We start from the raw sequence: 27,926 nt of genomic DNA, 5'->3' as shown, positions 1-27,926 counted from the left end.
ATAAAAGTTTACGATTGTTCTCCCCTCCCCCTACCCCCCTGTTTTACGTGCTATGTGATTCCTTTACGGTGCATCTTGATGCAAGCCGCGACTTCCAGAGGAAGAAGAGGAGGGAGGGAAAAGCGCTACCCGCCAGGGGCTTTTTAAAAAAAAAATATGTAAAGCGGCGCGCATAGATTATGCTAAGCAGGGGAGGTATTTGAGGTCTGCCTCATGCGCCGAGTCGCGATATGGAGCAGTAGCATCCGAGTTTCAGGTAGCGGCGCACGGGACGGACAGCACAGCACGTGTAATAACGACTAATACTACTCATACAGCAGCAACAGCAGCAAGTAGCGGCAGTGGGGGGAGTGGTGAGAGGCGAACGCTCCATTGCCGGCTCGCGCGAGCGGAGGAGCGAGCTGCATTACGCGCCGTCAAGTTGGGGGAGCGAATTGATTTTAACCGGTGGCAGTTGCAGTGGCAGCGGCGGCGGCGGCGGCGGCGACGACGCGCGAGCCCGACTGCTTCTGTAGAGCGGCCGTAGCTTTCACGGCTCTCGTCACCTCGCCTTATTGTGGAAGAGGACGGGGAAGAGGAAGGGGAACTTCAACGCGGGGAGAGAGGAGCGAGCGAGCGAGCGAGCGTGGGATGAACTCGCGTTGAGCGGAGAGAAGCGACGCACGCGGCGAAGAAGCAGAAGACAACCACGCAGGGACTTCGACTCATCCACACCTCCGTCTTCCCCATCCCCCTCCCCTTCGCACGCCATGGAAGCAGCACGGACGACGAGTAGAGGATCCTCCGAGGGATCCTCCAAGGGAAACTCCAAGGGACCCGCCTGTCCCCTCGCCTCCTCGGGTGGCGGCCCATGCTCTCCGCAGTCCCCGACGCACTTCGTGCTCGCGCTGTCGTGGGCGATCCTCGCGACCGCGTGCGTGGCGCTGTTCGCGCGCAGCGAGACGCTGGGGGGCCGGGTGAGCGCCCTCGAGCGCAGCCTCGGCGCCCTGCCCGCGGCCGGGTCCGCCGCGGTGATGCAGCAGCAGCAGCAGCATTGGGACGGCGTCCTCGGGCCGCGACTTGAGGCGCTTCTCAATCGGGTAACTTCACCCAACAAGCGGCTCTTCTTGCGGCCCCCCACCGCACCTCACCACCCATCTCGCAGGCTGCCCGCTCCGTCGCTGTGTGCCTCGTGCTCGTATGCCCCTGCTGATTGATTAATTACGATGATAGAGAACAGGTCCCTGCAGGGTGGGCTGGTAGGACAAGTCTCTGCGCTGTCTATTGCTGATTTTACACCCAACAGCACGAGATTTCACTTCGTTAAAATATTGAAAGGGGACGGACGGACGGACACATTAATCTATTGCAGGCTTTTACACTCAGTTTACAACTTCGTTCCTACCAGTATAATGCACTCTCAGAAGGCCGTTTGGCTGATAGGATGTGTAAAAATAACGGACAGATATGCGAGACGTATTGTCCGCGCATCTATGTTGTTAGATTCTCCACAATGACGCTAATGTTTGTTTTGTATGTTGCATGATTTGTTATGAGTCGAACTGGGACCCATATCTAACACGGAGAGAGAGAGAGGGAGGTTTGGTTCAAGCAAGCCGAACTATGTGGATGAGACACGGAATGTCGAAACCGATCCAGACTTTGCTTGTGTAGAACCATTGCTGTTGAAATGATGTACTCCGTTGAAAGTCGTGCGTGATTGCTGGGCTGTGTAGTTTAGAATAGTTTATACAGAGGGACAGTTAAGTGATGGGGGCAAATTGTCTGCTTGTGTTGTCAATGATGAATACATAGTGATTGATAATGGCGATGATGAAGAGTGACCTTCATGATTTGTGATGGACATTGGACAAATACGATGATGAACGTGATGCTGATGATGATGATGATGAAGGGTAGTGACAATGATTAGGGTAATGAAGAGTAACTATTATAAATGCTTCCAATAATGAGGAGTTCCGCCACCCTGGATAATACCATACTCCCCACGTGCTTGACTAATAACAGGAGTGAGGCTGCACGTGTGAATGTGTGTGTACGAGTCGCAGCGAACACAATACAATTTGCCATGGGGACGCGTCTTGCGACTTGCAGCCTGCACTTAATGTGCGAGTGCACGTGTGCGTGTGTCGGTTATCTGAACCGGTCCTGGGCCTCCTGTAGGTCAACTCCGTCTCAAATTAGTACATGGTGTGGTGTGTAAACATCGCCACTAGGGAGACAAAGGCGGCCGGGCGTGGTGCTGGCCACCCACCCCCTTGTGTTCCGTGTCGGTCATTGTAGGTGCTCGCTAACAGCACTTGCCCCAACAGTCTTAAGGCTATACGGGGGGGATCATTCATTGTCTTTGTATGTGTCAAAACCGTTACTTCGTAGACATTCACAAATAAAGTTTGCGGTTCAGCACTTACCTGCACTTCGGTCGCATTCTATGGCTAACACACACGCGATAATAATAAACCTACGGGTGCCAATCAATAGAACCAACTGCGTGCAGGCGCGGCCTCTAAAGCGCTCGCGACATGACATGATTAATTAAGCAATCAATTAGGCAGTTTAATAACCGCCTCATTGTTTCCGCAACCGCGCCGCATACACAGCATTCCCCATTCGAATGCAAATCAGTCGTGCGAGTACTCAAAGGCGAAGTGGTAATGAGTCGGGCGGGATGATGTTGGCAAGAAGTTCAGTTATTGTTGAATGAGTTCACCTTGGTCGACTGCGGAGCTGGAGTGGCGACACGTGCGCCTGAATTGACGACGTTGGTTTAATCAGAACCTTTGGTCGGAAAAAAAAACCCCGCGCGCGTCTGCGCTTAAAGGGTTGAAACTGTTTGTTTTTGGGCTATGTTGCTGCTGCTGCTTCTGCGATCGCAGCGGTGCACAAGCGCAATTAGCAACGACAAAACTGAACACATTCGGCAATAACACCGTGGCCTGAAAAGGGAAAACCATATATTTAATAGGCGACGTTTCGGGCAACGGTCCTTTATAGGTGGAGGAGTTTATCTCACCGTTGTTAGCATTATTGACGATGAATATGCCCATGAGCTGAAACACGCGTTCACGTTTCAATGATAAATGGTTAAAAATTATAGTTACTTAACCTTAAAAAAATACATATATATTTTTTAACTCTACACGATGTTCACTTGTAATGTCACGACAATAAACTGCATTTCCCTGTGGTAGTCAAGCAGCGTCCTCATTACGTCTGCTTCTAAACATAAAGTGATGCAATAGGCTGACGTTTCGGGCAATTCCCCTTGCTTCTGGGATTTTAAGAGGTACCGTTTCCCAAAACGTTAGCCCATGTGGTTCCGATTTTTTTACATGGCCAATAACGGCCATTGAACAATGTTCAATAACCTTTGTCGCAAGAATATAGGCTATCGCGTAACTGGCTTTTAATAACTATATATATTAAAATCACTGCTGCTACTGAAATGTCGCCACCTCGTGAGATGCCAAAACGCGAATTGTCTGACCTTCACTCAGTGCATACACAGGATTAATACACGTACGATTCTGTTTGCGAAGCGCTCACTTGTAGAAATTGTATCTTGAACACATTCATCCGGCCACATCACAGACAAGCGGAGCAACGTTTGTGATCGGGGGGCGGGGGGGGTTGAAGGGAGGAACGTCGGGTTGAATGCAGCCAAAGTATCCACAGAAGCATTGGGGTATTAAACTTTGCTCGTCACGACACGGTAATAACAGCCCCGGGTAATAACGGGACCCGTTCATCACTGTCCGCAAATGCTCCCCTGATCCAGCTGCCAAGAAAAACACTCCTAATGCACCCGCCCGATATCGTGGGATCGCTCGAAGTTAAGCAGGGTTTTTGAGCCTGGTTATTATTCGGATGGGAGTAGTAGATTCAGTTTATAGGCTTGGGCTGCGAGGTAGCCTGGAGAGGTAGTAGATCAGGAATCAATTATTGAATCTAACGGTGCTCGGGTGTAAGTGTTAACTCTCTGGATGCGTGATGGGTTTTCTCCGAACACACCGGGTTTTTTCCTACACTGAGCCAAACTATAATTAATGTAATTTGGCCAAACATCTTAATGTAATTTAATTCTCCTGAAAAAAACGAGTCTACAGACTCATGGCAGCTTTGCTGGGTAAATAAAAGACATTAGCCAATTATCAACCAGCTCTGAAGGTCCGTTCGCGCCGTACACGTCGATGCATGAATCCGGGTCTCGCTCGCAAAATAACCGGGTGGCGGTGGGGTGGTTAGCGCGTTCGTCCCGCGATCAAATAGGCGTCCAGTTAAGTTCCCGGGTCGGGAACCATTTCAGCTCATCATCGATCCGAGATCGATAAAATGTCGGTATCACTTTGGGAGAAGTCAAAAGTAGTCGTCCGTTCTATGGCCAGCCGCGGAGTTGTTACCGCTGACTTTGGGTCTCTAACGGAGATGAGAATCCCTCGTTGCCCGTGAGATCAGTGACGAGTTTTGTTTAACGCCTTTGTAAAACCTCGGTGTTTCTTTGGTGGGGGGGGGGGGGGGGGAATGAAATCGCGGCCATTCAGGTTTTGAGATTATGATTAAGGCAGGTATAGATAGACCCCCTTACCAACCTGCACTGACCAGCGTGGTGAAGTCTAGTCAAACAACCCCCACGATCCACACGGCGTGGGAAGGACGTCATCCAGCAGTGGACTGGCAATTCGCCCGTTCTTGCGTATGTAAGGCAAAGGTTGTGAGGTCACGAGTACCGCAGTTGGGGAGGGGAGATCATTACCCCACACTTAGCGCGAACCCAGTTCGACTCTAGATCCGCGAGTCGCACCACACGGCAAAAGAGGTCGCGGCACGGTTGTGCCAATAATCTACCAGGAGGGGAACTGCGTTCAAGCCGCGGTGAATGGATGCGCGCGTTTATATTTCCATGCGCTCTAGCGTGTCTCGCTTAACGAGCGGAACGTGTAAGTAATGCTCGTCGAGAGCCCCTCGCGAAGATTCCGCGGCTCCTATGGAGGCCTCCGCCGTCTCGGTGAGCTCCCCGCGTCTCGGGGGGGGGCGCAGAGCCGCTACGATGACCCGCGCCATGGAGGAGACCGCGGGAGGCGAGCAGCCAGAGGAAGGGCAGGAGCCGTGGCAATTCGATCGCTTCAAATCTTTGTGGGCGGGGGGGGGGGGGGCGAGAGCGATGGTTTCATCAAAGTGAGAGAGAGCGGGAGGGAAAAAAAAATCCCGCGCAACAAATTCAACCAAACGGAGAATGCGGAACGGTGTAGGTGGGCATAGGTGCACCAGCTTTGTTTCGATTCTGTCTTTTGAATTGCAATTCAGAAACGTGTAACGATGATGACCACACGCACCGTGCGCTAGTTAATTGCGCACGCGCACTTTGGTGTCAATTGCTAATGGGGCGCGCACGCTTTGCTGATGTTAAGATGTCAAATGTGCACGTGGTACGTGCGTTGTGATGACGGTATGGACGTGGCGATGATGCTTATATGGCAAGACCTCGCTTAACGCGTGTTCTCACAACGCGTTTTCGCTATAAGGCGGTTCTTCGACGAGGGAACACTTTTCGCACAACGCGTTTCTGAGCGGTCAACGACGAACTACTTTCTTGCGCTGCACGGCTGAGAGGTGTGATACAGGACGCGGAATGATACAATAACGCCGCGGCGTACCCTCGGTTATTTGTCCTCGCCATCTCACCGCGTGTGCGGAGTACATCGCATCTCGCCAAACTTTATCGTTGCATCATTTATGGGGGAAATTGTTTTTCGCTGAACGCGTTTTTCGCTCAACGTGGCACTGTTCCGGAACCGCGTAAAACGAGGACTTGCCCTAACGGTTGTGACGGTGTGCTCATGCTGATGCTGGCGATGATGGTGAGCGCGTGATGATGAATGACGACCGGCGGTGTGCGCGCCCCCGTGTGTGCAGAGGCTGGAGGAGGAACTCCCGCGCCTGCGGAGAGCGAGGGAGACGTCGACGAAGCTCTGTTCGTGCCCCCCAGGTAAACGGAGGGGGTGTTCTCCCTGTGTGTGTGTGTGTGGCATGCGTGACTGCGCGCCTATTAATAGGTGCTCGCTAACAGTCCTCTTAGCCCAACAAGGGATAAACGCGGGACATTTGTCTTTGGGCGTGCGTCGAGGTTGGCGCTGCCAAAGTGGTTGGAGAAGCGTGTGCACCCATGGCTATTCGTGTGTTCATTTGGCAAGGGCCTTCCGTCAGGTCGTCTCGACCTAAAATGCGTAACTGATACAGTATCAGCATTGTGGTCTTGCAGCATCATCACTGCAGCTGCGGATGTGACCCATTCTCAACAGCCGTTTTGCGTGCCACACCTGGCACGATAAGTGCTCGCTAACAGCACGTGGCTGCGACAGTCTAAAGAGGAAGAAGAAGCAGACGTCGGAGCGTGTCGTAGTAAGGGGGCAGTGCTTCGCGAACTGTGGTTACGAACCGGTGACCCGCGCTCGATTCCCGGCCACTGCTAAAATCATTGGCGCGTGGTATCTGAACCGGTCCTGGGGACACTCCACGATCGAACTCGACCTTCAAAGAAGAGCAGCTGCCTGCGGTGTTTCAACACCGGCACCGGAGAGAAACAAAGACGGCCATGCGTGTTAATGACCACACCCACATATTCGTGTGCGAAACAACCTGCGCGTCCTGTACGTCTCGGGGAGGGTACCGTCCAGCAGTAGATCCACACGTGGCTGTACATGTACATATGTATTTACGTACAATTTTGATCCATGTGCTGAGTGGTGGTTATGTTTTTTGAGTTGTGCCTTGGGGAATTCGCGGTCCACGCGTTGGGCGCAGCGCGTCTCTCCGCAGCACAACGATGCTTCTGACAAGGGGAAGAGCGGGGAGGCGGGGTCGCTCACTCACTCGGTACTTTATCAGCTTTGTGTAGGAGACTACGGGGGGGGAGGAGGTGGTGGTTGGGGTCAGGGGAAGGGGAGTGGGGTGGGAGGGGGAGCGCAGCTTGTGAGGACATGGAAACTTTCTCCCTTGCCTCCTCATTGAGTCGGGCTCCAGTGATGGGTTACACACACACGCATTCAAACAAAACTCCACTCAGAGAGGCCAGATTTCACATTTTTACTAAACGGCTGTGTGACCACCAAGGGCATCATTGCCTGCCACGTGTTGTAGTCATCGGGATGCGACGTGTGGCAGTGCTGAGTGTCACCACCTTGTATGCAGCGCGGTGCTGGGTTTTCTCCGGGATCTGTTTCCTCCAACACGAAGCCAAACACTCATTGGTGGAATTAGCCAAATATCTCAATGTAGCAGAACCTTCTTAAAAATAGACTTTAGGCTCAGAGCGGAGGTCTTCTAGGCAATTATTTGGCAGTCTTGTGATTATTAGGATGCTACCGTGGTAGAGTTGTTCGCACATCGGGCCTGTAAATCAGAGGTCACCATTTAGATTTCCCGGCGTGGCAGCTTAAGTAATAGACCCGTTTTATAAATCGGATCCTCACCCACGATTTTGTTTACCCAGCGATACAAATGGGTGAACCACAGTTAAGATGCTCAGCAGATTACGTGTGGTGGGGTACATTGTGCGTATTGCAACCTCTTCCAGCGTGAAAGCGTAGAAGAAAGAGTAGGGCAAATAGCCTATAGTGGGGCTTTATTAAACTCCCTCTCGTGGGGGCCCTTTCGCCAGCACTGGCGTTTGCGAGACATTGCAGGGATGCACCTTCACCTTATTCCGAAGACGGTATCGATGTAAGGAGAGCATTGCGGGGCTCTCAGCGCCCACATTAGTGAGGACGCCATTTCATCGTCAGTAACAGGAGCAAAGCAATTGGCAGGGCTGTTCCTTTGCCGTGTTATTATCACCGCCGATGGGAGATTCTTGCGTAAAATGCAGGGACGGTCGGACACTAGAGGAGCCGCGGGTGGAGGGGAGGGTTGGGGAGTGTGGTTGGAGGAGGTTACAATTTCCAGCGCTTCCAGGAACCCGATTTGTAAACAGGATCCCGGGCTTGGAGGAGGAGTGGGGGCTTGTGGGGAGGGGGCGGGGGGGGGGGAGACCCTCTCCGATTCCCTTTAAATAGCCGCGGCGGTCTCTGCGCGCGACGTTCGCCGCCGCTCGAGTTCAGGCAGCCGAACCCCGTCGCACAATGGGGAAGCCCACGAAGCGTCGCGCCTGAGCCGCATGCCACAGCCAAAGTCTCCCTCTCGCGCATTGTTGTGCCCAAACAATGATGACAGTCATTGCTGTGAGACGAACTCCATGAACTTCACATTGGGCATTCTTCTGCGCGCCGCAGACACAATTACAACGGCAGTCAAAAAAAAAAACACCACCCCGGCATCAGATTCGGCAACGCTGAGCGCCAGAGTAAGTGGGGAGCTGAAAGTGTCTGAAATACGCACGTTAATAATACAATGGCGTGCGCCTATTATAATAATAATAAAGCAATAATAACAACGAGTGGGCGAGGCTGGGAGCGAGAATGCGACGTCGATTAGTTGGGGTAAGCATTGACAGGCGCCTTCCTATTGCCCCCGAAGTGGCGGTGAGAAGCGCTAATGACTCAATCGAAAGGCGCGCACGTGTGCGGACTGCACGCACAACGTGTGTGCGTTGGCGCGCAGTGAGGAGCGGTGGCGCAGTGGTTAGCGCACTGCGTTTTAGGAACTCGGCGAAACCGTGTTCGTTTCCCGCTCACGGTCAACATCAGTGAGGAATATCTGAACCGGTCCTGGGATTCCCCTCGGTCGTCTCAGCCTTAAATAGTACTTGTGTGCAGTGTGTAAAACATCGCCACTAGGGAGACAAAGGTGGCCGGGCGTGATGCTGGCCACCCACCCCCACGTGTGCCGTGCCGGTCTTCATAGGTGCTCGCTAACAGCACTTGCCCCAACAGTCTGTTAAGGCTACATCTTTGTCTTTTGTGTGAAAGAGAATAGGTGTGTTAATGCGGCTGTTCATGTGGGTGTGAGAGAACGCGTGCGCGCGGGTGTGTTTGTACGTCGTCGTGTGCGTGTGTGTGAGAGAGAACAAACACACCCACGTACAAGTGTGTGTGTGCTAGAGCGAACACGTGTGTGATTGTACATGTGTGTGTGTGAGAGCGAACAAACACACCCACGTACAAGTGTGTGTGTGTGCCAGATCGAACACGTGTGTGATTGCACATGTGTGTGTGTGTGTGTGTGCGAGAGAGAGAGAAATAGAGAACACGTGTGCGCACGCGCCAGTCCTTGCAGCCCCCTTGAAGGGGTTAAAAATATCCGTGGTGTCGTGACGGACGGGCGGTGGGTGGCTGCCGCGCGGCCTCTCCGTAACGCGACTCCCTCGCTCTCCCTACCCAGGGCCCGTGCCAGAGACCATTTCTCCAGCCCTTGCCAGTGTAGGAAGAGGATGGCCACCGTTCGTGTTTGGCTGTAGTGGCATTCCGTTTTAAATATGGGGGCGGCGGGGGGGGGGCGTACGTTTTGATGTTGCCAACCCATTCGATTTTCCCAGACACGTCTTATTTGAATATTGGGCGATCACTGTTGTATTGAAAAATATCGCCTGTTGACATTCCTTGGCTGACTCCTGATCAGCCCGTGATTACCGCTTGCATCTCTCCGTCGTTTGTTGTCGATTTTTTTTCATTGTTACTGGCTGCGTTGATGTGGAGTTTATTTCGTGAAATTTTTAGTGCGTACAGCAATAGTTACTCGATTATAACCGATTCACAGGCGCACTGCTATTATTCACGATGCACGCACGCGCATGCCAGGCGATGCCAATGTCGATGACTACATTCGAGGAGCGAACGTCACTGCGCAAAGGCGACAGAAAGCAACGAGAAACAAATCAAAGGAGACGGCGTAGCCACGCCACTGGCAGCAGCGGCTTCGCTTTCGAGTGCGCAGGCGGTGCAACTGCGCCGGGGCCCACAAGCCAAGGGTGCGGGCAGGGAGCAGACATTGGGCTAGGGAGGGAGTGGTTGGGGGAGTGGGGGGTTATTGGACAGGCGGGGGGGGGGGGGGCTTTTCATTCCCTACGCCAGGGCCCACGCCAAGCACGCTACACCGCAGGGTTGGATGTCAAGGGGGGACCCGTTATTCTGAACCGAATGAATGAGCCGCGCTGCGTCCGATGATGCTGCTGCTGCTGCTGCGGGGTGCAGAGGTGAGCGAGGGGATCTGTGCCAGCGATCTGCATCCCGTCACGGTGGGTTTAGGTCCAGAGTAAATGTTTGCTTTAGATTTCAAGCCAGGCGAGAGCCCCCTTCCCACTAACCACCGCTACCTCCACCCCTTCCCCACGCGCTTTGTTGTTTTAATCCGCGCTCGCAGTCACTTTGCACTGCCTTGATGGGCTTTGGGGCTGGGGGGAGGGGGGGAGGGTTTGCTGAGAAAAGACGAGGGAGATGGGGCGGGTCAGGTTGTGGTGTTGGGAGACGCAGCAGGGGAGGGGCTTGTCGGGGTGACTAAGCCGCGGGGTTAGCAGATTTGTCAGTCGATGTTGTGTCCCCCCCCCCCTCCACCACCCCCCAAAATAAGTTATCGCGCAGCCACCACATAATTGCCACCGCATCACGTCAGTGTCACGCCCAAGAGATCGCTACATTCTCAGTTCGCCTCCCAGTGGGTGCGGCGTAAAGTTCCCAGCCGACCCCGCTCGAAGTGAAATGCACAGCAGCCGTTGGCGGCCCGGTGTGATGGATGCCCCCCCCCCCACCCCCCCGCGCACGAACAACGCAACCGCACCGCTCACAACCCCCCCCCCCCCACCACGCGCGAGTTTGCACTGCCGAGAGCCACATCTGCTGCTCCGAAAGTCCCCATCCAATTTGGCGTCCCCTGATGTCCCCCCGCGGCGACCCCCCACCCACCCCACCACCACGTCTCCTGCACGCCTGTCCCTCCTCCTTCTTTGGGGGACACCTCGGATGCGTGTTTGGAGGAAGTGAGAAGAAGGGAGTCGGGGGGGGGGGGGGGTTTCGTCACGTGGCCGTTCCCACACCACCTCCCCCCCCCCCCCCCCCACTTCTATGTAACGAGGCCTTATTCACATTTTCACGGTTCCCAAGCAAAAAACTGTGCGGCTCGTTGACCTTGCCGTGGTGGGGTTGCTGTTGTTGTTGTTGCTATTGTTGTTGCAACGAGAACCGTCATCAAATGGACCTGGGAAGGTGGAGTGAGCCGTGGCAGCGATGTCTCCCCCCACTGCATTGCTCTTCGGACGGAGTTACCGAGGCGAAGACTCCTCCACGGTGGCGAGGTGTAAACCATCTCGCCACCGTGGAGGCGAGGTGGTCAACCATCTCGCCACCGAGATGTTAACCACCTCGCCTGGTATACAGGAGGTCGCCTGGTACACAGGAGGTCATGGGTTCGATCCCCACCCTGACGCCTGCTGTATATTTGGAGTTTGCGCGTCTCTCTCTCTCTCTCTCCCGGTGGGCGCGTGGATTTTTCTCCGGGTCCTCCGGTTATTCCCTCCACGTTTAGAATAAACATCACGCGTTTAGAGTATTTGACTGCTTTAGATTTCCAAATGTTAAGCCACTTGTTGAGCTATCATTTGTGATAGCCAGGTCGCGTCTGAAAAAGAGTTATATAGCTCAGTGATCCTTACCTAGTAAAATATAAAATAGTTTAGTTTTACGTTTACAATCTCTCATGGTTCCCCGCTGCCCCCTCTTACATCAACCCTGGCCCCTTAATTCACAGCACATTTCCACTCCCAAACCATCCTCATCCAGAGATGCTGTACGGCTCCAATGGGTCCCGTTAAGTGGTCACCCCGTTTTGTTTGACACTGCAGGACCACTTGTAGTTTTCGTTGAGTGTCAATCACGCGGGGTTCACCGTGTGGAGGACGACAGAGCAAAAGGCGCGCTTGACCGTTGCCATGCCCCTGTTGTGTCACTGAGCGGTCTGTTTTGTACGTTTGTTTAGACCAGGGGTGGGGAACCTTTTTTTCTGCCTAGGGCCATTTGGATAATTATAACATCATACGCGGGCCATACTTAAATTATCAACTTAAAAATTAGCCCGTTATATTTGGTCAAACATTTAATTAACGCACCCCTAATGCGATGGGCTGGAACTGCTTCTCTTTGGCGAGGTGTGTGGTGATGTTAGCTGGTATTGATGATGTTAGCTGGTGTTGATGGTGTTAGCTGGTATTGATGATGTTAGCTGGTATTGATGATGTTAGCTGGTATTGATGATGTTAGCTGGTATTGATGATGTTAGCCGGTATTGATGATGTTAGCTGGTATTGATGATGTTAGCTGGTATTGATGATGTTAGCTGGTATTGATGATGTTAGCTGGTATTGATGATGTTAGCTGGTATTGATGATGTTAGCCGGTATTGATGATGTTAGCTGGTATTGATGATGTTAGCTGGTATTGATGATGTTAGCTGGTATTGATGATGTTAGCTGGTATTGATGATGTTAGCCAGTATCGATGATGTTAGCTGGTATTGATGATGTTAGCTGGTATTGATGATGTTAGCTGGTATTGATGATGTTAGCTGGTATTGATGATGTTAGCTGGTATTGATGATGTTAGCTGGTATTGATGATGTTAGCTGGTATTGATGATGTTAGCCGGTATTGATGATGTTAGCTGGTATTGATGATGTTAGTTGGTATTGATGATGTTAGCTGGTATTCATGATGTTAGCTGGTATTGATGATGTTAGCCGGTATTGATGATGTTAGCTGGTATTGATGATGTTAGCTGGTATTGATGATGTTAGCTGGTATTGATTATGTTAGTTGGTATTGATGATGTTAGCTGGTATTGATGATGTTAGCCGGTATCGATGATGTTAGCTGGTATTGATGATGTTAGCTGGTATTGATGATGTTAGCCGGTATTGATGATGTTAGCTGGTATTGATGATGTTAGCTGGTATTGATGATGTTAGCTGGTATTGATGATGTTAGCTGGTATTGATGATGTTAGCTGGTATTGGTGATGTTAGCTGGTATTGATGATGTTAGCTGGTATTGATGATGTTCGCTGGTATTGATGATGTTAGCTAGTATTGATGTTAGCTGGTATTGATGATGTTAGCTGGTATTGATGATGTTCGCTGGTATTGATGATGTTAGCTAGTATTGATGATGTTAGCTGGTATTGATGATGTTAGCTGGTATTGATGATGTTAGCTGGTATTGATGATGTTAGCTGGTATTGATGATGTTAGCTGGTATTGGTGATGTTAGCTGGTATTGATGATGTTAGCTGGTATTGATGATGTTAGCTGGTATTGATGATGTTAGCTGGTATTGATGATGTTAGCTGGTATTGATGATGTTAGCCGGTATCGATGATGTTAGCTGGTATTGATGATGTTCGCTGGTATTGATGATGTTCGCTGGTATTGATGATGTTAGCCGGTATCGATGATGTTAGCTGGTATTGATGATGTTAGCTGGTATTGATGATGTTAGCTGGTATTGATGATGTTAGCTGGTATTGATGATGTTAGCCGGTATCGATGATGTTAGCTGGTATTGATGATGTTAGCCGGTATCGATGATGTTAGCTGGTATTGATGATGTTGCTACTCGCAACTGCTTGTCCAGGTTTGCTCTCCTAGATTTATTGAATTTCGAGTCCCGCCTGCGGTTGCCTTGGCAGAGCCAGAGACCAAATGATTTCGCGGGCCTCATACGGCTCGCGGGCCGGATATTCCCCACCCCTGGTTTAGACCATGAAGCGATGTGACACATCTATCATCTGTGGAGAATGGCCGTTGCCCAAAACGTCACTTGATTACCCAAAATAATATGCATTTTTGAAGCAGTGTCGTTGACGAGTGTGTTTTTTTTTTAATGTGCTTGTGCACCAGTGCCAACAGAGTGGCAGCATTACTGTGAAATGTATTATTACACCTTCGATAGCGCTGCTGTTCTTAGGCAATCGGCGTTTTCAGCCTGCGAGCTTGTGCTGAGCAACCGTGCTCTAGGGAGATGGCGGTACATCAAGTGGATTCACAGACCCACCTGTGCTGTGTGCGGAGCTTTGTTATCCCCTCACACGTGGTGATTTTCCCCGTGGTACTCTGATTACCTTACCCTGTATAAAACAGCCGTGACTTTACCGAAAGAACCAAAGAGTATAGCCGCTAGTCATTCTCCGAGAATCACAATGCACCGTCGATCCTTCTGAGACCCCCGTCGATAAAGCGTGTCGTTTTAATTTAGATTTTCTTAAACTGCTGTGATGATGGGAAAATTGCGTTTGCTTTGAATAGGAGAGAGAAAAAAAAATGATTGAACACCCGGAGCAAATAAGGCCAAGTAATAATTGTAAGGAAATTTGTACAAATAGAGTTTAAGATTTCAAGCCCTTGAATTGGGCAATCATTTTCACTGGCCCATAACTTTCGAGATTATTCCAAGGCATGCTTAACGGCACAATAATCACACGATGCCTGGTGCGCACAGCCACGCGCGACCCGGCATCGGTCACGTATTACCGGCCCGCCGTGTAGACTCATGCATTGCTTTAACAAACGGCAAAAACCCCCACACTCGTTTTGGCGATTGCTGTTCGCTCATCGACACACTTTGCCGCTCGTCGTAAATTGGTCAACGCCACGGCATCCGCGGGTTACCTGGGGTCGCTTGTGAATTAAACTCCCCTCCCCCCCCCGCCCCACCTCCCGCTCGGCTCCCCAACCACAGAAAGGCAAAGATGCCCCCAGTATAGCCTTTAGCAGGACTTTTGGGGATAGTGATGTTTGCGAGCACCTATGAAGGACGCCACGGCGGAGGTGGGTAAGCCAACATCACACCCATCCGTCTTTGTATCCCCAGTGCTGATGTTTACACACATCATACCGGGTAATCGTTTTAAGGCTGAGTCGATCTAGGCGAGGCCCAGGACCGATTAATATATTTATTTGTCCCCGATATTGGCTGTGAACGCCAATCGAACTCGAGTCGCCGGGTTCGTAGTGTGTTGCGCTAGCCACAGTGCCACCGCTCCCCCCCCCTCCCGTGCACGCACGCGGCGTGGTTTGCCGACCCTCTTCCTGTCCGGGTCTCTCCCCCTCCCCCGGCCCGAGGTTCATTTGTAATGATCCAAAAATAAGTGGCTCCTATAAAAATTCCAGCGCAGTGGGAGCTCCTGATGGCGTTAACGTCGGCATTGTTACCAGAACCATCGAGCGCATCTGTTATGGTGATCAAATATAAAGGAGGGGGGAGGGGCGGGAGGATATAATTCAAACAAGAAATCTCTATTTTACTGTTCCTTTGTGTGTGGCCCCTGCCGAGCTGTGAATGAGTAAAGGTGTGTTGTGGCTCTTGGTAGATAGACACCGGTGACCTTTCTCACCCAGGTGAGAGCTCGTCGGCGTGAGAGGTCAATCTTCATTTGAGACCCGGCTCAATGAAACGCGAGCGCCGCGCGTTCACATCGTGGCGCACGTGTTGCGGCAAATTGTCTCACGAATGTTCCCGCGGGCCGGCCTGCTGTGAAAGACGAGACGTTTTGACCACTGGCTACGGCTGTGCGCAAACATGAAAAGCTTTAAAGCCTATTCGAGAGCCGCAGTAACTCCTCCGCGTAACGTTGGGAATTTTTTTTATGTTTTTTTTGCAGAAGCCCTCCCACTCAACTGGTGGGAACGGTGTTTGGCCCTTGATTAGATGTTTTTGTTACGACCCCTTGGAGGTCGAATTGTCGAGCGGGCCCTCACCGGGTCAGCAAAGCGGCCCCCGCACGTTATGTCTTGCGGGGGCCGCTCGCTTGCGATGTGCGTGTATTCCGGAGCTGTTGGTTTTCACGCCGAACCGCACAGGACATCGCCAAGGAGAAAATATTTTGAAGGAAGCGTTTAATAAATTGTGTGTATAGCACAACCGGTAATTATCTGCAATGTCAAAGGAGCAACGCTAATGTTAATTGGGCTCTATGTTACTGGCTCCTTACATCCTAATTAGAGGTAATTGTTAACTGCTTACAGAATAACGCTTAGAGAAAATCACTGCCATCCCTAAAAGGTTAAACATTCCGGACCCTTTGTGTGGTGTGTGTGTGTGCGGGTGTTTTTTTTGCTCAATTTAGAAATCATCCAATTTTCGGTGATTCCAATGCAGCGTGCCGCTGATTAAAAACAAATTTCCCTACGAGTGACTGGGAGCCAAAAGCATTGCGAACCGCGAGCGGCTTGAGAAGGTGCGATGGGGATTTTGCCAAAACAAATTTCACTGTCAGACGTTCGCCAATCCCGTTTCGCACTCCGCGGGAAGCGCCTGCCCCCGTCCGTGGAGCTGGTCCGGCTCAAAAGATGAATGGATTTAGATTACGGAGTAAATTGCATAAGCCATCGCGTTTTAATGCTTGTGTCGCTGTCAAACTCTGTTTGCCTTTGCCAGCTTTTATTAGTGATAAAAGGGGGGATTAAGATATTTCTTCAAAGAAGAAACAAATTCTACCGGGCCTGTTGCGTTGGCCGATGGCGCTGATGGCCGAAGCGCAGCATTTCTCTTATCTGCTTAACTCCCTGAAGTTGTATTCGGATCGTGCCATCGAGATGAATACATAAAAAATGTGTAACTCACAGCTCGCGATGTTTACATCGCATTATGGCAAGGAATGGCCCCGGAAGTTACAATAGCAATAAGAAAAGTAATAAGAATGAGTTTACATTTTGACTTAAAACTTTCGTGATTGCAGGAATTCATAATCTATGGTTTTGTTCGGTAAAAGTCACGTAGATAGAAAAAAAAATGATAACAATAAAATGAAAAAAAAAGAAAATAAGGTGAATAAAAATAATAAAACTATCACGGCGTTTCGTTCGCAGCACAAGCGGTCGTTGCGATCGGTTGGCTCCATACGGTGCCAAAGAAGTTCAACGTACATACATACAAGGATGAACCAAGGACAAGTGGGATGGCAGCAGCCAGACAGTGAGCCGGTGCCAACAATTGCCCAAGCTTTGTGGTTGTCTCAATATTAAGGTGTTATCAGCCAACTGATAAAACCGGAGTACCTGGAAGAAAAAAAAACTAACGCGAGCAAGGGGGCAACGCTCTATCCCATACAGATGGAACAGGTGGTAGTCCACATTTTTCTGGACCGCCTTCTGGAAAGTCAGGCGTGGTACCATGACACCCCTGGGAAGGGAGTGTCACATCATTTGTGTGATCCACCGGCCCTCACCTCCACAGTATTGGATTGCAGGCGTGCATAGTCACCGCCATCTGGCAGTTACTAAAATAAATTTGAAGGCATCTCAATTAAATCTTGACTTAAAGCTTTCGTGACTGCAGGAATACATATTCTATTGGTCTTTCGGTAAAGCCACGTAGGTAGAGAAACAATAAAAATATCACGACGTTTCGATCGCAACACAAGCAATCGTCTTCATCTCAATTAGGCTGCTTTTTGTAATTCCCTGAGCTGGAATAAGTAGAATTGAACCAAGTTAATAATGGTGCTGGCCACCTGACTTCAAATCCTCGGCGGTGCAGGCTCATTGCTCTGACACATTGTTATTATTCTCCTCCGCCACCGAGCCTCCATTGCAGAAACCATTCCTCTTATTTTTTTAATATGTCGGTCACATACATTCCCAAGTTGTTCTGGTACATGCAGCAGTGTCGTTTTCAGCCCCGTGGCGTAGAGTGGTTGACTTGGACCCTATGGCAAGGAATTGAATGGACTCCCCTATCCGCCATCACCTCTCCACGGTGCCCGGTGCCTCTGCCACTCCAGCCCACACGCCTCTGTTGCAGTTACACCGCCTGCACACTCGATAGCAACACCGTTATTTCAGACGTTTTCTTTTTTGCAAACATCCTCTGCTGTTCCCTCAAACAAGTGCTCGCTGAGTTGTCGCTGTTGTCGTTGAAGACTGAAAATGTGGGATGCATTATTTCAAGTTGTACCTTTGTAAAGTAAAGTATTAGGTGAAGTGTAGTTTTGGCAGCGTCTTCGTTACTCCACTTTTGCTAAGCCTAGCAAAGTGAAACCTTGTGTATATCTCAACCTTTTATAACTAAACCTTTTATGTCTAAACCTTTTAAATATATTCCTTTGAAATTAAAAAACCCCCATATAAATACGCCAGATGTGCGTGGCATTATAAAATATTAATATGTACATGTATAAACGCTTACAAAATTCGCGAAGAGTCGTCGGTGTGTGGTTATGCGGCCCGGAGGAGTGCACGACGGCTGTGTTGATGATCCCTCTGTCGCCGTCAGTGTCTCACGGGATAAAGTCTGTTGAACGGTCACGGAATCATCCACGGCATTGTAGACACCGGGAAGTACTTTTCATCATCATCATCATCAGCCGTTTGCAAAATCCCACTGCTGGATGGAAGCTTGCCCATGGCATCGCCATCCCTTCTTCGCGGTCCTGCGCCGCTGCCGTTAACCCCGAAGCACACGCACGATCGGGACGTCAAGTTGAGGGGAAGTTTGTTGATGTTGCGAGGGAAATAAATGTGCTTTTAAAATTAATGCACACGTCGTTCTCACACAATGGACGCTCTCCACCGCCCTTCCCCTCTCATCCCCCAGCCCCCACGGGTGTGACAGGATTTGGCCTCTGAGTGTTTAGAATCTCCAAGGAGCCGATGTAGGAGATAGGCTAGGTCAGGGCCGAGGGTCGTTAAGGTCAGGACCCTCCCGACCTTCCTCCTTCCGTTTAGTTTGGCTCCTTGTGAATAACTGTTTGGCTGGCTCAGGGGAATAGTCTTAAAGCTATCTGCGATAACATAACATTTTCTTGAAAATATTTAAACAGTTGAAAGATAAATAATGCAGTCTAAGAATGGTTCCTCCAAGTTATGAAACGTTTTCTTTAGCATTAGCTGTGCATCCCCTTTCCTTGTACTTTAAAGTGTAATGCAGTAAATGTTTAATTTTCTTTAGTAGTCAGTTGCGGGTGATTAGATCATTATTAATAGTATATATTTTAAAATACGCAAGGATTTGTTTCCCTATGTAAATATGAAATAAAATAACATTTTGGTGTGAAACGTTAGTCCATATGGCTTTTGTAACCTGATAAACTAACATGTGGCTTTATTAATGTTTGCTAATCGATTGCTTTTCCCAGTCACGTGGGTGTGATGACGCAGCGCCGGGTATTATATTGCAGGGCGCAATGGCAGTATGTAAAGAGTGCGAAAATGATTGCCGTATTTATGGTGAGTTTAATTCTGACTTTTTTTATATCAGGGACCCTGGGGGGCCCATTGGGCCCAGCTGTCCTGACGTGAAACAGATGTAACGAAAGTTCCCAGAGTTCTGCCGGGTTGCTCCGTTGTGCAGATCCCGCCACATCTCTGTTTTCAATTTTCTACTTTTGTTGGTACTCGGGGCCTTTAAGAACGTGGGATTTTTTGTTGCAGATTTTTTTTTTTAATTTGGGTCAACTCCTTAAGCCTGCTAACGTTCCCCTCTTTTAAGAAAAGTAATAGGTTTTTAAATGGATAAATAGAAGAGTGCACGTTGGGTCACGGGGAAGGGTAGTGGCATTTTTTTTTGTACGGATCGGCCCGCCCGCGCCGAGGCATTGTCTGCACTAATCTGGCATTAGCGCACCTCCGCAGAGCGGGCGGCCTTTTCATCGGCCCTCATGGAACGGCAGGGCCAGGCAGCGCTCTCTCTTGGGTGCGTTCGCACCGGCGCGCAAGGTCCGTTGGAACACGTTTGTCAGCTAGGGTCCACCACCTTCCCCCCGCCCCCCCCCCCCCCCCACCGCGGATCGTTCTCTCGTTGAGGTGGCCACTGCTGCTGCTGTCTTGGGGAATCTGTAAGTCATCGCGGGACAGACATTAAAAGTCCCGGTTTTTGTCAGTTGCGTAATAACACACCCCACTGCTTAATTTCATCCGGAACATTCTAGAACGCCGTTGTGGGAATTATCTTGGCACGCCACATCCATCTCGCCCTATTGTGTCCTCAGCATACTGTGCACGGTGGTCGCAGTTTTTTTTGGCATATTTTGAGCGAGAAATTAATCCGTTGGAAAAAAAAAACAACAACTGCTAAACGCATTTACGTGCAGTTCTTCACTCTTCCGGTTTTTGTGAGATATTCCCCATCCCGTCATACATCCTGGGCCCTCTTGTGCCATCGGAGCCCAATTTGCCAGGTGAACTCTGCTGTGGCACGCTCTGGCCAAAGCAGACGGACCTGCTTGTGTGGCCCTGGTTGTTTTATGGTGTGGGGGTGTTGCCTTGAGTATCGCTTCCACCCCGCCCCCCCCGAGGTTTTATTGTAAACACTATCTCCTGGCTTAACAGGAAGAGGGAAGGGGTCCCACCCACACTGGGGGGGGGGGGGGGGGTTCCAGTGCCGTTGCCGTTTGAGGGAAGCCGGATTATTGAGAGGCGACGCCATATTTCAAACGAGGTTCAGCGAAAACGTTTCCTGAAGTGTTTATGTATATACTCCGTGCACAATGGTTCTAGAGTGTGCGGAAACACGTGCTTTCTTATCCGTCCATCTACTTGCCGTTGCATATCTCTGCGTAGTCTCGTACGTGCATACTTATCTGTGCAAATGCTAAATATGAATTCACTGATATTTTATAGCCCTTTGTCAATCCACTGCCGGATGAAGGACTCCGCACAATCGCGTCAGTTATGGGGATTTGTTCGACCATACTTAACCGTGCTGGACAGCGCTGGTTGGCGAAAGGGGGGCCCACCCAGGGCTGCTTGAGACATCACCTGCCACTGATGTTAGCCGTGGCCCAGAATTAATGTCGGATCACCGGGTACACAGCGCAGTGTGCTTGCTACCAGCGTGCTCACCGCTGCATCACCACTAAATGTTATGCAGAGACGAGGCATCCGTTTCACCGGTAGTTTATTACATTATTCTTCAGATCTGTTACATTTATTGTTCGTATTAGGGAAAACTATCGAGTCCGTACGTAATCAAGTTAAATATAGTAGCGGCTGTATTCAGCATGACCCTGATTGTTTCGCTGATTGCAACAGAACGCGTATTTGTTACCGTAGTGTTACATAACTTCGCTCCACTATTTATTAGAGGCACTGACTTCAACCAGCCACTCTGGTGCCCGTGGTTTTTGCAAGCAACATTTTGTGTAAACTAAAGCCCGATAACTAAACTCGTACTTCTTAAAAGATATAAACATAAAAAAACGCAAGCCAATTTTACATGGGGCTTTGTATGTATGTTGAACTTATTTCGCACCGTACGTAGCCAACTGTGCTGATCGGGTGGCTTTGGTTTAAAAAAAAAATATCGTCTTATGGTTTTAATGCAGCAAACGTTTAATCTCAGTCAACGGACTTGGGTGGCCGACATCGCGAGAAGGGATGACCGCCGATGGTCAAGGGTAATAACGGAGCTGCAGCCATGGGAATGAACGCATCGGAGGGCGTCCACTGAGGTTGAGCGGTGAACTCTGATCGTGTGCAGGTGCGGCGTGGCATTGTTGCATCGAAGGATCGTGAGAAGTGGTGGGGGAGCAGTGGATCGATCATGACTCACGACAATTGCGTTGATGAAGCAAAAAGAAATTGCACGGATAAGACCGGTTGCACCAGATGGATCTGTTCATCGCGAAGAACGCGAAGAAGTTTATTGTGCAGGGAGGTCTTTGTTTGTAAACACGCCGGTTGAAAGGCGCCCCATTGGCGGAGCACTCGCAAGCCCCCCCAGTGCTTGTTTATAAACACGCCGATAAGTGGATGATGAGTGTCCATCATTTGGAATCGAGTTGCAAACGCCCATTGGAATTCGCCCGACGGTGGGGAAGGGGGTGGCAGATTCGCGGAGGGGGACACACGTAGGTGGGCGGGCAGCAGACGGCAGCAGCAGAGGATGCAGTGGGGAAATTGGCGAGTCGAGGCTGTCTCGCCCTGGGCCAAATTATCTTCCGGAAGTCGTTTCAGGCACTTTTTTTAAAGATGTGGATAATCATTCGCATCATCATCATCATGAAAGTGTTTGTTTCATTGCTTGGGCTCGGAGTGCCAACCAATTAGGACTGTCATGCAGATAACTTGTCCACCTTTGTTTGGCAGGGGATAAATGCTCATAAATGGTGTCAAAGGGACTGACTTTTATCCACCCTGGGGTTGGTGATCGCGCATTGAGGTTTGTGTACTTGTCAATAAGGGCATTTTCTAATCCATATTTCTCAAACATATAGATCATTACCTTTAAAATGACATGACATATGTGTATTTTATGATAAAAAAATATATCTGAGGTTGCCTAATTATTGGAACTCTGCCCTTTGTGTCCGGTGGCACCACAATTGGATACTGCTGGGGGTTCAAAATTCCTAACGTCTCCCACAGGCAATTGGGGTGTGGAGGATACCAATAGCGTTCCCATTGGGGTCGCTTGGCATTGCTCACATACGGGTTGTGCTGTTTTTCAACGGGTGAAACCCGGAGGAACTTCTGTGGCTCACACGGATAGGTATAGACTTAGAGGCAGACAGCTTATTATGTAACCGTGTTCACCCATGCTTCATCAGCCAATGCTATTTGCGTGTGTTGACACAGACTAATTTAATGCCCTCGCTGATGTTAATGGCCATCTTTTGAAAGACCCATTGCATGGCCCGTGTTTATATTTTTCTAACCTTTCAACATTTTCCCCGCGTCCAAACCAAGCATGTTTGTGTTATTTTTGTGTAAAAATGTGGCCTGCCAGTCTCTGCGCGAGCGGCGCGTGCACACACGCACGCGTCGTCTGTGTTGGTCGGCGCCCCGTGTTTGTAGGCTTCAACCCTTGCCCCGCCAACCCCTGTGCCACCGTGACCGCCGCTTGTTGTGGCGGCCGCCACGGCCACCGAGAGTTGCCGGAGACGCGCTGCAGCTGTGCCGTGGCATACGCGGTGAGCGCGGCTATGGCGCTGATGTGGGACCCGCTGAGACAAAGCGGAGAGGTTTTTTGTTTTTGTTGTTGTTGGAGGGGGAGAAGGGGGTGGTTTGTCTTTCCAATGTAATCTATCCTCCCATCAATCAATCCACACGTCCACACAGCAATTAATTGTATTTGTTTATCTTGATTTATGCAGTGTGGTACCGGTGGTGCCGTAATTGCCTTCAGATGTCATGGCTACATTTCAGTGCCATTAGTCAAATAAATGTCCGATGTCAAATCTATCTTTTCAAGAAACAACATAATGGCCGGACTCTTGCCAAACAATAAAATGGTCTGATAAAAAAAAGATTACTTTTGGCTGTGAGACCACATTACGTGGCAAATTAAGCAATAATGCTCAAGTGGTGTGACCGCTTTAACCGCCGCCCCCTTAAAAAAAATTAGGACAAGTGGCATTTATGCGGTTCCATTGGACACCTCTGCACAGTCCGCAACACACAGCGGCGCGTGTACAGATTAAGACGTTTTCAGCCAATTAATGCATGCTCATTATACACGCGGCTGGAAACCGGAGCACCGCAGAGAAAACCCACGCGTGCAAGGGGCCAACACTATCCCCGTACAGATAGGACAGATGATATTAGCCGTGCGCCCAAGTGCCCGCTCGCTGTTCTGGCACAGCTCGTTTGTCAATATGAAAACGGAAATGTAAAGATGAACGGCTCTCGGCGGTTCTTAAAGAGGAAAAAAAACACTTGACCAGCAATACACACGGACTGTGGCCACACAGCCGCCATGTGTTGCCACGTCCCGCGCAGGCTAATTACTTTACCCGCAACGGGAAGTTTTTATATACGACCGTTTCAGTGATTGTGTTTCGCTCTGACAATCCTCTGAGTATATCGTGTTTTCCACCATCGCCGCGCGGATTACAGATACACGATTTGACAAATGATAGGAAAGTGTCCAGCACTTAAAGGCTGTCCATGTAGAATAACAAAGAAGTATTTTAATAGTTTTGAATAGCATGGACAATTTAGTTAAAGCCAAGCAATAGTTGTATTTTCCACGGAAGGCCAGTGGCCTGGATATGCGCTCGCCGTGGCTATAATGCATTCCACAATCCCCCCGCTATATCGTTGCGGAGTTAAATGGAGCATTTAGCCCATTTTCCCCCATTGTGTAAACCAGGCCTGAATGATAGATGGAAAAATTGCACGGAAGATGAACGATGTTATCAGACCTCCACAGCAGAAATTGTGCTCAAATGAGCGCTTTTTAGTGCTGAGAAAAATGTGTTTTCACTTGTGCGCAGTGCCTGGAATAGTTCACGTTGTTTGGTGAGTAAAATATGTTTAAATGTAGATCTTTATAATGGGCACTTCGTACAAACACTGGAATAATTAAGAGCCCTGTCCGTGAGCCAGGACCTATTCACTTTGTGCGGTCACAGAGGCTTTTTGTCTGCTTGTGTAATCTGTGGTTAGTCAATCCCAGATTATACATCAGAGCCGAGGCTATGCTTAAGCGCCCTTTCTTTTATTACCCTGAAAATGAAGGCAGTGGCGGCTGAGACACTTGCAAGGTGCAGAGTGAAGGGCGCTAACTCCGCTTGGAGGTAACTAACCACGAGCAGCTTGGTTCAAGGCCAGTGATCTCCCCGAGCGGGGAGGCAGCGATGCCGAGTTGCCCTCGCACACAGTGCCCGGGAATTGCGTTTGTGGTGTCTGGAGAGACGAGGAGGAGGAGGGGGGGTGCTGTGTCACAGTGAGATGGAGGACGGCCTTTTGGGGGCCTGGCTATAATGGCTGCTCCCAGCACAGATTGGGATTACAAATAGCGTAATTACAATGCGGGCAGAGTTTCGCATTTATCTCAGTGTATGGTATCTTTTGTTTTTACAGCAGAGAGTGCCAAGTTAGATATCGACCGTGCTTGCAAGCACATTACGCTTGCCTGATTTATCTTGCGCTTGAAAGAAAAAACACTAATTGTAACCAGAGAATAATCACTCTGTTCTGGATGGAATAGCAGCATCATTTTTCTTAATATGCATTTTTATTTCTTAATCGGGGCAGCAGAGTGATTGCAGTGGCAACAGCACAAAGGCCCTGTGTTCAATTCCCACCACGGGCAGATTTTTGTGTGGAGCTTATATGTTCTCCCCCTGTTCTGCGTGGGTTTGCTCTTGGGCCTCTGATTTCGTACCATAACTAAAATATGTAGAAATATAATGTAACTCGTATTAGACACACATCCCAACGCTGAATAATCACCCGCAAATTACTCAATTGGGATTACGCACAGCAGCAACATAGCTTCCTTCTTTCGAAGACTTGGCCAGTTCCCTGCTGAAAGATCCTCGAGACTCGGTGAAACTTTCCTGGGCAAACATGCATCATCATAATAATAATATGAGGCCCCACAGACAAAGCATATGTTGCAAACGCTCAATTTAAGTTGATATACAAAGTGTATGTGTATATTAGTACAACATGGGACATGCCCAGGTCTGTCCCATGACCTCCTGTCAGCGAGCCTTCGACACTTCACGTGGCCTCAAAGTGCACCTGGCCTGGCACAGGCGCCGTGGTGACGTCACCGGGTATTGGTATATACATCTGAGCACACTAACCCTATCCAAGGGTCGATCCATCCATCCTGGGATATCGGGACACAGGTTGAGGGCTATTGCCTCAAAGCATGCAAGGCAGACGCAGATGGAGAGACCTAAGGCGTAATGCTGCGTCCGCTGTTGAGGAGTGGCGCGTCCGAGATCTCTGCAGAAGAAGAGAGCACGTCAGAAGAAGAGAACACGTCAGAAGAAGAAAATGCGTCAGAAGAAGAAAACGCGGCAGAAGAAGAGAGCACGGCAGAAGAAGAGAGCACGGCAGAAGAAGAGAACACGGCAGAAGAAGAGAGCACGGCAGAAGAAGAGAACACGTCAGAAGAAGAAAATGCGTCAGAAGAAGAAAACGCGGCAGAAGAAGAGAGCACGGCAGAAGAAGAGAGCACGGCAGAAGAAGAGAACACGGCAGAAGAAGAGAACACGGCAGAAGAAGAGAGCACGGCAGAAGAAGAGAACACGGCAGAAGAAGAGAACACGGCAGAAGAAGAGAGCACGGCAGAAGAAGAGAACACGGCAGAAGAAGGGAACACGGCAGAAGAAGAGAACACGGCAGAAGAAGAGAGCACGGCAGAAGAAGAGAGCACGGCAGAAGAAGAAAACACGTCAGAAGAAGAGAACATGGCAGAAGAAGAGAGCACGGCAGAAGAAGAGAACGCGGCAGAAGAAGAGAACACGTCAGAAGAAGAGAACACGGCAGAAGAAGAGAACACGGCAGAAGAAGAGAACACGGCAGAAGAAGAGAGCACGGCAGAAGAAGAAAACACGTCAGAAGAAGAGAGCACGGCAGAAGAAGAAAACACGGCAGAAGAAGAGAACACGGCAGAAGAAGAGAGCGCGGCAGAAGAAGAAAACACGGCAGAAGAAGAGAACACGGCACAAGAAGAGAACACGGCAGAAGAAGAGAGCACGGCAGAAGAATTGAGCACGGCAGAAGAAGAGGAGAGCACGGCGTATGACTGGTGGCTCTAAACCTTCCCCAAGATACGTAACCAGAATTCAAGGCGACGATAGCTGAGCGCTTGTCCATCATCGAGGCGACAGGAGAAGCAGTATATGAACAACATGCACAGAAACACTATTTCACTCTACAGTTATGGTTGCACCCGGTAAATTAAGCGAACGCAAAAGAGCGTACGACAGCGACGGTTATTAGTTAAAATGTCAAATTATAATTGACGGCCTGCGTCAATCCACCGCTGGATGAAGGTCTCCCCGACGCTGTATTGCCCGTGGAGGTTGGTTGACCATACTTTAGCTTTGCTGGTCAGTATGGATTAGTGGCAGACTGGTTCAGGTGTTGTTCACCACCGGTGTTAGCCGTGGGTGGGAATCGAAGTTAGATGACAGGCCTCATAGCGCGATGCACGGAGCACAGTGCCACTTGCCGGCTGCCTGACTAAATTCTACTTCCAATAGAGGCAAAACATTCAATGTCAAATAACCGTATAGATCTATAGAGCGTCTAAATGCATCTGCGTCTATAAGGTGCTGTACAGAAATGAGGACATTTCCATTAATGTATGTCCACACGTGTGTATGTGTAGTGTAACGGTTAGTGGGCTGCGCTACGAGCTCAACGACCCAAGTTTGATTCCCGCTCACGGCCAGGACCAGTGACGATTATCTGAACCGGTCCTGGGCCTCCCCTAGGTCGACTCAGCCTCAAATTAGTACCTGGTGCTGTGTGTATACATCGCCGCTGGGGAGACAAAGGCGGTCACCGTGGTGCTAGCCATCCACCCCCTCGTGTGCCGTGCCGGCCTTCATAGGTGCTCGCTAACAGCACTTGCCCCTACAGTCTGTTAAGGCTACATGGGGGATCTTTGTCTTTGTGTAGGTGTACAACGTCGCAAGGTGCGGTTGCATTTCGCGTAAAAGTCGCGTAAAATCCGTTCTGCATTGTGCTCCGCTAAGCTACCAAACAGCGCTCAACCAGCCTCGGTGGCTACGTGGAGAATTCGTGGGGGTTTTTTTTGTTCTCTTCCGCGTGGCACGTGCGTGCTATTTCACTCCAGCGGACTCTGGCACCTCGTCGTATCCCGCGTCTCGTGGCCATCGCGTCGCTACGTGTCGACGCTATTGTGCCGGACGGCTCCGCTGGCAGGTATGCGCGTTGTTGTTTTTTTTTGCCGTGCTGAGCAAAAGGCCCTTTTGTTCGCCTTGGCACCGGCTCGGGCCGACGGTCGCACAGACGACACCCGGCGCGCCCCGTCAGCTGCGTGACAGCAGTAAGCCCGGCTGTCAACCCGTCACTCGGGACAGAAGGGAATGAAAAAAAAATCCCCCTTGGACGGAAGGAGAGAATGGGAAACACAGTCGCTGTGGGGAGGGGAGCTCCGTGAGATGGCAGCAGGGACGAAGGATGAGGGTCAACGGGGGTAGGGGGGTGGGCAAGGGGGGTGAAGGAGCCGGGAAGATGGCAGGATGACGAGATGCAGGGGCAGCTGGGGTGTGGAGGGGGCAGGGAAATCAAGAGCCCTGGCA

At 50.1% G+C, this 27,926-nt stretch overlaps 2 protein-coding genes across 2 annotated transcripts in view; both read left to right on the top strand.

Annotated features, from left to right (window-relative positions):
- The first annotated feature begins 167 nt into the window (after positions 1 to 167).
- LOC116940189 (uncharacterized) overlaps positions 168 to 27,926 on the top strand; it is a 267,752-nt gene continuing 239,993 nt past the window's right edge. Inside the window, exons 1-2 of the mRNA XM_032949577.2 lie at positions 168 to 1,079; positions 5,914 to 5,986. Of these exons, the coding sequence (XP_032805468.1) occupies positions 750 to 1,079; positions 5,914 to 5,986 (403 nt within the window). The 5' untranslated portion in view covers positions 168 to 749. The remainder of the gene's footprint in view (positions 1,080 to 5,913; positions 5,987 to 27,926) is intronic.
- LOC142924102 (uncharacterized) lies at positions 12,975 to 27,814 on the top strand. The gene has a single exon (XM_076065589.1). The coding sequence runs from the start codon at positions 25,554 to 25,556 to the stop codon at positions 26,409 to 26,411; it is 858 nt and encodes a 285-aa protein (XP_075921704.1). The 5' UTR covers positions 12,975 to 25,553; the 3' UTR covers positions 26,412 to 27,814.

Source organism: Petromyzon marinus, chromosome 8 (genome assembly GCF_048934315.1).
Source record: "Petromyzon marinus isolate PM22_M1 ecotype Great Lakes invasive population chromosome 8, UKy_Petmar_22M1.pri1.0, whole genome shotgun sequence".
Classification (NCBI taxonomy): Eukaryota; Metazoa; Chordata; class Hyperoartia; order Petromyzontiformes; family Petromyzontidae; genus Petromyzon; species Petromyzon marinus.
Note: the sequence above shows the minus strand (reverse complement) of the source record. Positions and strands in the feature narration are given on the sequence as shown.